General features: G+C 37.7%; 1 protein-coding gene across 1 annotated transcript; it reads right to left on the bottom strand.

Annotated features, from left to right (window-relative positions):
- Positions 1–726, bottom strand: LOC107762697 (NEDD8-conjugating enzyme Ubc12-like). Its single transcript, XM_016581075.2, has one exon. The coding sequence runs from the start codon at positions 724–726 to the stop codon at positions 175–177; it is 552 nt and encodes a 183-aa protein (XP_016436561.1). The 3' UTR covers positions 1–174.
- Between the last annotated feature and the right edge of the window lie 9,600 nt (positions 727–10,326).

Below are 10,326 nucleotides of genomic sequence, written 5' to 3'. Positions count from 1 at the left end.
TGAACCATAAAAGAAAATACATATTAAATTGATTTCAAGAATACCACTTACAATACCTATTATCCAAAGAAGAATTCTTCCAATAGTATTGGCCATTTACCCCATGTAATATTAACTTGCGGACGTCGTTATACAGACTCATAAATTTCAAAATCCTTGATTCGTTTTGAAAAATTACAGAACGCGATCGAAATATACGTCATGCACATGTCCTCCCCACATGGTTCTACCAACAGTTTGCTCGAAAGACTTTGGTTTGTCTCTTAATTCCTCAGCTGCTTCATGGTTGAGTGGATCCTCATGATTTGGTTCAGTAAACAAATGAATCAAACCATAAATTACTGCATTAATATTCAACACAGGTTTCCAATCTTCTCTAAGAATATTAAGACAAACATTTCCTTCTAAATCAAGATTTGGATGATAAACTTTAACTTTGCACTTAACTTTTGGTGCATCGTGTGGATATAGTATTGGAATTTCAAAAGTAAAAGGAAATGTACCCTCTTTATAATATCCTTCATCTGGTTTAATTGTGACTTCAAAATGCATAAGATCATCTTTTCCATTTGGAAATTCAATGGTACAAATTGGTGGTAATGTTAATTCACCAATATCTCTATGAAGCCTTAATTGTGATGCAGTTTGCTCCTTAATTGGTGGTTTCCCTTCTGCATTTTCAGCTGCTTCTTTCTGCTTTTCCTTTACTTTAAACAAATTAATCATGGTTCTAATTGTTAATTAATTACTGAGTCGCGGAGTTTAATTAATATGACAAGTTGAGGAGATTCGCAATAATTATCGGATTAATTTTATTAAGTTGTGGATTATATTGTGAATGTGACCGAGTCATTGGAGGAGTTTTTAGGGGGAATTTTTTGGCCATGGTTAAAAGCTATTAATATCTTTTTACCACTTCATTAATTAACTAACCCTTCCCTAAGTACTTTGTTCTTCAATTAAGACTTCTTTAGATCTTAAGATATACAAACTAATAGTGTAAATAATTTTTACGTGGAATTTAATAGACTATGGCAGGTTGTTACAATGTTAGTATTGTTATAAATGAGATGAATGCATGCGAGTGAGAGGAATACATTTGTCTGTCCATTTAACGTATTTTGTATTCATGTACTCAATTAAGAAGTACATTAACTTATAACCTTCGAATGTATTTGTACCTTTATAAATAGGTAACTTTTGATCCTATGAAGAAGACACCAAGAAAAGAAATAACAAAATCATTCCCCCTCATGTATATTTTGTCTCCATTAGTATATTGTTCTATTGTGCTCTCATTTCTTAACACGTTATCAGCACGAGATTCTAACCAACTGAGGTTATTTGCTTCATCAGAATTTTATCTTCTTCCTAAAAGAGGTAGTCAGTTTCTTTTCCGATTCGGGTATACATTCCTATGTTTATAACGTTTCTATTAGGATCTTCTTTAACCTGCAATTTAATTACCATATGCATAACTTGTTTTGAATATGATTATAATAATTACATTGGTATGAAAACGATAAGTTTCGGTTAAATTGTTATTTCATTATATAAACTACGAAGAAGTTTAATGCTACACATAAATAAATAAGTATTAAAATTAAATTACAATAATTAGACTAATTAAGCTCACATCCAAATATTCTAACAGAATATGCATTTAGAAGGAATTCTTGTAAAATTTTCAAAAGGTTTAAATGTGTCTTCAATAAATTTATCACCTAAGTGTACAAACTAATTAATTACTTTAAAATTAACGACTGAACTATTAGATGAATCGTATTGAATGTTGAAACTTGTCAGAATTGATATCATCTAGTTTTATGCCTACTTAGTTTATTGAAACGTATTCTAAATAGAACAAAATTATACTAGTAAATATTAATTCAACTTATTTATTCTATGGAAATATACTTACATGTCTAAAGTTTTTGTGGGTAATATTAAACACTAATTTATCATCGTACTGCACATAATTGTTTGTGTGATAATTTTACATATAGAATATTAATATACGATTATGTACTGCACTGGATTGATAATAATTCTTGTCATTCTAATTCACTTATTTCTATGATAGTTTTCACTATGTCGAATTTGTCAAAGCTTGAATTTATGGACTTGAAATCTCTGGAAATAACTATTTCCCATGGTACTTAATGCTGGAATTCACCTTGACGCTAAATGTCTTGGTGACACTATTAAAGAAGAAAATGAAGCATCAAGTCAGGATAAGGCGAAAGCCATGATTTTCCTTCGCCATTATCTCGATGAAGGGTTAAAAAGTGAATATTTAATTGTCATGATCCAAAATTCTAACCTGTCGTGATGGCGCCTATCTCGAAACTAGGCAAGCCGAAAATCTCACTAAACTACAATTTCTTTTAAGTTTGAAAATATAATATTTAAATAAAATCCACAAATCCTACAAATGCCGATACAACCACTCCCAAAACCTGGTGTCACTGAGTACATGTACATCTAATATGAATACAAGTCTAGAAAATACAGTCCATAACAGTCTGAGACCAAATACTGTAAATAAGGAGATAGGAAAGGAGAGGCAAGGTCTGCGAAACACGGTATCTACCTCAGAATCTCCATAAAATCAGCTGTGCGAAAGAATCAACACCCGCTATGTCTGGGAATACCTGGATATGCACACGAAGTGCAGAAGGTAGTATGAGAACAACCAACTCAGCAAATAACAACAATAAATAAAGAACTGAAGATAGTGACGAGCTACACAATTATAGTTCACTTTCAGTAATTCCAACAAAGAATAGACATGCTTTCAAATCTGACAATTTAAGTCAAATTAATTTTATACAATTCAAATTCATGTAATCCGGATATAAATCCTTCAGAGATTTCACAACAATGACAGATAGTAGCCAAGTGCAACAACAAATGCAAAGCAAGTACATCCTCTCAGGCAACAGTCACTCAACTCATCACAACAACTCAACCACTCGGCTCTCGGCCCTCAGCACTCACACTCAATGGGTACCCGCGCTCACTGGGGTGTATAGACTCCGGAAGGGATCCTACAGCCCAAGCGCTATAATCTGCACAGCCAACTCACGTACTGCACGGACAACTCACGTGCCATAGTATCAATATCTGGATCCAGACGGCTAACTCACGTGCTGCACGGACAACTCACGTGCTATAGTATAAATATCTGGATCCGCACGACCAACTCACGTTCTGCACGGATAACTCACGTGCTATAGTATTAATATCTCACAATCAGGCCCTCGACCTCACTCAGTCATAAATCTCTCCAGTCTCCTAGGCTCTCAATAATCATGAAATCAGCCCAAACAATAATGATATGATGCATCAATAATGAACAATAGAGACTGAGATAAAATAAATAAGTAAACTGTGACTGAGTACCAAACAACGATTTAGCAGATAATTCAACATGTACACGACCTCTGTGGGACCCAGCATTACCAACATATAGCCTAAACATAGAGAGCATATAACTAACAACAAATTATTCAACTTTACAGTTTCACGGGTCAGATCAAGTCACAATCCCCTCGGTGCACGCCCACACGCCTGTCACCTAGCATGTGCGTCACCTCAAAAGTAATCACATGATACAAAAATCCGGGGTTTCATCCCCTCAGAACTAGATTTAAAATCGTTACTTACCTCAAACCGCGTAATTCTTTATTTCGCTATGCCCTTGCCACGAGAATTGGTCTCCGAAAGCCTCGAATCTAGTCACAAATTGTCACGACCCCAAATCCTAACCTGTCGTGATGATACCTATTTCAATACTAGGCAGGCCGAAAATCTCAATGAACCACAAATTCTCTTAAGTCTGAAAATGTAATATTTTAAATTAAATACATAATCCCACAAATACTGATACAAACACTTTCCAAAATCTGATGTCACTAAGTACATGAGCATCTAATATGAATACAAGTCTGAAAAAATATGGTCTATAATAGTCTAAGACCAAATACAGTAAACGAAGAGATAGAGAAGGAGAGACAAGATCTGCGGAACACGACAACTACCTCAAAATCTCCTAAAAATCAACCACGTGAGAGGATCAACACTCGCTATGTCCGAAAATACCTGAATCTGCACACGAAGTGCAGGGTGTAGTATCAATACAACCAACTAAGCAAACAACAATAATAAATAAGGAACTGAAGATAGTAACGAGCTACACAGTTATGATTCATTTCCATTAATTCCAGCAAAGAATAGACATGCTATCAAATCTGGTAGTTTAGAGTCAAATCAATTTTTATACAGTTCCTGTTCATGTAATCTATATATAAAAAACTTTCAGAGATTTCATAACAATAACAGATAGCAACTAAGTGCAATAACAAATGGAAATTAAGTACAACCTCTGAGGACAACAATCACTCACTAGGCTCCCAGTCCTCATCACTCACTGGGCTCCCAACCCTCATCACTCACTCCCAATGGGTACCCGCGCTCACTGGAGGTGTACAGACTCCGAAGGGGCTCCTACAACCTAAGCGCTATAATCTGCACGGACAACTCACGTGCCATAATATAAATATCTGGATCCGCATGGCCAACTCACATGCTGCACGGCCAACTCACGTGCTATAGTATAATATAAGGATCCACACAGCCAACTCATGTGCTGCACGGCCAACTCACGTGCTATAGTATAATATAAGGATATGTACGGCCAACTCACGTGCTGCACGGATAACTCACGTGCTATGATATCAATATCTCACAATCAGGCCCTCGGCCTCTCTCTGAGTCATAAATTTCTCTAGTCTCTCGGGCTCTCATTAATCATGAAATCAGCCCAAACAACAATGATATGATATATCAATAATAATAGTAGAGATTGAGATAAAATGTGCAAGTAAAAACTGAGACTGAGTACATATAGCATTTAGGAGGCAATTCAATAAGTACGCGACCTTTGTGGGTCCCAACAGTACTATCACATAGCCTAAGCATGATTTCTAACATGATTTACAGTCAAATTTTATCAACACATAGAGAGCATATAGCTAACAACAAATTATTCAACTTTACAGTTTCCCAGGACGGACCAAGTCACAATCCCCTCGGTGCACGCCCACACGCCCGTCACCTAACATGTGCGTCACCTCCAAAATAATCACATGATACCAAAATCCGGGGTTTAATACCCTCAGGACCAGATTTAAAACTGTTACTTACCTCAGAGCGTGAAATTCTTTACTCTGCTATGCCTTTGCCTCGCAAATCGGCCTCCGAATACCTCGAATCTAGTCACAAATAATTCGTTTCAGTGAATAAAATCTATTGGAATTAACTCCATAAGAAAATGTTAATTTTCCATAAAAATCTAAATTTTAGTTCAAAATCGCATGTGGGACCCACGTCTCGAAACTCGACAAAAGTTAAAATATCCGAAAGTCCTTTCAACCACGAGTCTAACCAAATGAACTTTATCAAAATCCGACCCCAACTCGACCCTCAAATCTTCAATTTAAAATAAGAGGGGTTTTCAAACTTTTCTAATTTAATTCACCAATCAAATGATAAAAACAACCATAGATTCAGATAATTTAACCAATATTGAGTTAAGAACACTTACCCCTTTGTTTCCTCTGAAAATCTCCCAACAACCGCCTCAATCCAAGCTCCAAATCCTTAAAAATGAAAAATGGGACTAAGTCCTCCCCTTCGCGAACGCGAAGAACAAAACCTCACACTTAGAAAACACTCTTCGGGAACGCATCCTACTCCTCGCGTTTGCGATGCTTCCACTGTCCACACCTTCGCGAATGCGAGCTCTTCTTCGCGAACGCAAAGAACAAACTTCTGCAACAAAAACCAGAAAAATCTGCTACTTCTCTAAGTCCAAAAATGACCCGTTGAGCATCCAAAACACACCCGAGGCCCTCGGGACCTCAACCAAATATACCAACAAGTCCTAAAATATCATAAGGACTTAGTCGAACCCTCAAATCACCTCAAACAACGCTAAACCATGAATTACACCCAATTCAAGCCTAATGAACTTTGAAATGTTTAGCTTCTACAAACGACTCCGGAACCTATCAATTCATGTCCGATTGACCTCAAATTTTGCACACAAGTCATAAATGACATAACAGAGGTATTCAAATTTTCAGAATCGGATTTCGACCCCGATATCAAAAATTCAACCCCCCGGTCAAACTTTTCAAAAATTCAACTTTCAGCATTTCAAGCCTAATTCCTCTACGGACCTCCTAATAATATTCCAGACACGCTCCTAAGCCCAAAATCACCATACGGAGCTTTAGGAATTATCAAAATTCAAATCCGGAGTCATTTACACATAGGTCCATATCCGGTCCACTTTTCTAACTGAAATCTTTTAATTACGAGACTGAGTATCTCATTTCACTCTAAATTCCCTCCGGACCCGAACCAACTAATCTGGTAAGTCTTAGTACGACTGTAAAGCATAAATTGAGCAGTAAATGGGGAAACGGGGTTGTAATACTCAAAACGACCGCCCGGGTCTTTATATTCTCCCCCACTTAAATGTACGTTCATCCTCGAACGTGTCAAAAGTTGTTTCCACGACATCAAATCACTATTCCATCTTACCACGCACGTACCCGGGGGTGATCCCACGCCACCCTATTCCATAGATCTGACAATACAATACAATTGAAGATCATTAATTTAACCTTAGCCTAAAATCTTGGATCCAAATTTCTAACATCTAGAATTCTTTTCAAGACATGAATCTCACATCTACACACTGTATTAGCCTGAACAAGACGTATCCATCAATAACCATAATCCCAGATATAATTGCATAACATACTACACAACTCGCATACTAGTAGCACAATTTCTGATCACAATAACTACTCAAAACCAACAAGTACTAGTATAAAACTCCGCATTCAACAGAACCTCATTCCAAAACCTTCATACACTGCCAATGATGAAATAAACAATCAAAACTCGTATCCACTCATCAGATCAACTAGCCATGGAGCTCTCTCGCCCCGACCAGAACTATAATCACCTTCTAAGCAGACTTTCAATATTATCCTCCCGAATATACCGTAATCAAGCCTGATAGTACCCATTCTAGGTCCAATGACCTTATTTTATTAAACACAACTATCTCACAGACATGCCACATCAATATAACTCAAGCCACAACTACGCAATCCATGTACCCAAATATGGGAGATGTCTCAAGGAAGAGAACCGTATTGCAAGTTCAACAAGCACCACCACAACTCCTCAAATTTTGTGAAGAGGATAACCGTAGGCGTGTGTGCATAATTATAGAGGAAGGAAATTAATGAATCAGACAATTTATCATAGAAATATAATTCCCCCACACGACACGGACAACTCACGTGCCAATAATATGAATCGCCCGGCATGGTCACAGGTCTCCAGTCTCAGCATATCATACAGGAGAAATTAAACAAGTACACTTGTATACGATAATGAAATAAGATTTTCATGCTCATGAACTAGTATAAATAGCACGCCATAGTGTAAGCATGTGCAAAGTCTGCTATCACACTTCAGATCGGCAATTTTACGCAGAATTAGTAACTACCCCGTTTATTTATGGAATCATCTTCTTTGTAACCGCAAGTATAGCCCAGATAGTTCTCAACAAGGTACGAATATGGGAAACGTTATAACTTTACACTTAACAATCAACTCTAAGCATATTATAGCCTAAGCATTCTTCCGAGTATGAATACTTGATCTAATGCCCACACAATGGCTCAAACCTCACATATATGCGCACTCATAGCGCATAGCTATCACAAATAATTAACGACACTAGTGCCTCCACTGAGTTTTAAATACAATAGTCACCTCAAATAGGTCGCAACCCCGAAACAATATACTTCTGAGAACTCCAGTCTCCAAATTCATCGAACACATGAATCGCCGTAACTGATCCCAACTCCAACACTAAAATGACTAACACATCTTCCATTCACGATAATCCCATGAGGAATACTTTCATAATTCTTCTGTGCCATTTAGAAAATTTTGAATATCAACAATCGATCAACCAGGAAAGTGCTGCAATACCAATGAAGTATCCATGATTCAAAACACATTGCCCCTTCTGAAATGTATACTCTCATCACGCCATAATAATTAGTAATATCATTTACCTAGCCATCTAAAACCGTCCATGCTGCCTACGAATTAATGTCCTTCCCTTCAAAACTGAACTGTGACCTTGCATAAGCATATCTCAATCCCACACAATACACCGCGTCTACCATGACATCCTGTGAAGAGTACAAGAATCTCATAATCACTCTGATTCACAAGCAGAATACATACCCGATCAATCAGAAACCTTCCAATTGATCTCCTCCCGGAGAAAATCCCAATACGCAACATATTCCTCATGCCGGCAGGAAATATACTCCTCGAACCGTGGTAAAAACCATTGAGAACTCTTCGAAACCCATTTTCACACACCCAAGCTATTAAAACCGAATCTCTCTAACTCGACCCAACCACGCAGGTCACCAAATCTAAGGGTATTGCCACAAAGCACCTATAGAAAACCCCCACATCATAAGCACCCAAAAGAACCGATCATATCTATAACTATATCGATCCAACCTACTACCAAGATGTCCTATTTCTCCGAGTCCGTTCCGAATTTGTATTCAGATTGATACTTCTCCTTGCTAAATCGCCACAAACCTTAGCATAGAACCACAACGTCCTACGACCCTTAAGCAGTTGTATTCTTCTTAAGCACCTTCATAAATACCCCAACCGCAACACTCACTCTGAAAATACCTTATGCGAATTTAAAATTGTTCCTCTTTCCTTTCTTACACTGAAATGTAGAACCCATAGTCCTACAAAATTACCGCAAGTGCCGATACCTTCAAATGCAAATCTCAGATTTTATCCATACGCAAGTCCGGAAACATTCTCAATTGTTATATATAATTCTCAAACCCATTAAAATTTTCTCAGGAGTCGCTCACTTTGCTCAAATCTAAATTGCACCGCCCGAACAGGCCGAAAGACACGTTCTCCCTTAGCTTGTCCATGCTTAAAGAAGTAACCCTACCTTAACGTCACCAATCAAATTTATACTTCGTGCGTAATACATCCAATAATAACAACCCGATCATCCCATGATTTTTATATACTCATAAAGTGCAGTATAACTTGTATTCAGGAATTTCTTTACTCGAGTCATCTTCGATCTCAACCTCTGCAAGTCATAACTAATCCACAAGTATGCCTCAGACCAAAACTAAAAATTAACACATAACCATGAAATCAAATTGTCAATATCAGGCCCCCCACTTAGCCTTAAGATGCAATTATATAAAATTAGAACCCGCAAGGATTTCTACTTCTCAATTACCAAGATCTCGCACCATTAACCCGCCAGACTTCTCGAATTCTTTTGTTAAGCTTTTCATGAACATTCTGAATCACCAGCCACAGTCACACACTCGACCTCATGAACATTCCGAATCACCAGCCACAGTCACACACTCGACCTCTTACCGGGTAGCAAGTAATATTCCTCGCAAAAGCTTCATCAACATCACGCCTCTGCTAACTGCTCACAGGAGATAACCCATATGTGGAATTCCTTCAGGACATCTTCCAACGACGCTGCACTGGTTGCAACGACCACGTAATCAATAAATTCTCCTGAGCTCATACTAGTCCACCATTTGTATAAGTCTACACTTCCCCTATTGACATCAACTGAAAGTTCAATAATACCTTCCAAACTCAAGCCATATTGCGCCTGAAACGATAATCATATCTTCACATCCCCCTTCATTTCAAACAAACTCCTTTCTGCCATATTCAATCTTTCTTCGTATAGTAACCATCACTCCAAATAAAGTACGTAGGACAAATCACATTCTATCGCGATTCCAAACCGTTCAACACTTCCTCCAGGCACGCGACTACCCTACCACATAATCCATATGCTAATCTGCCACTCTTACTTCGGTTAAACCATCTCCTTTAAGCAACTTCTCAACCTCTACTTCTCCTACTTGACCTGCTAGTACTTCAACCACCACGAAACACTTCCCGTCATGTCTTCCCTCACACTTTGCTTCCCAAATGTTGCATCAAATCAAAATGCATCTCTGTCGCACCTGAACTAATAAAATGTTACCGATTCTAAGCCTCTCCGAAGATCATTTTTCTCGAGCCATCAATATTAGAAATACCCATTCGCAACCATAATTACTACATAATCACTTACTCTTCTTGAGTCCAAACTCATTGACAAGACATGAGAATTAATTTGTCCCAAAATTT

Source organism: Nicotiana tabacum, chromosome 17, assembly GCF_000715075.1.
Source record: "Nicotiana tabacum cultivar K326 chromosome 17, ASM71507v2, whole genome shotgun sequence".
Taxonomy (NCBI): Eukaryota; Viridiplantae; Streptophyta; class Magnoliopsida; order Solanales; family Solanaceae; genus Nicotiana; species Nicotiana tabacum.
This window is presented reverse-complemented; position numbering and strand designations above follow the sequence as displayed.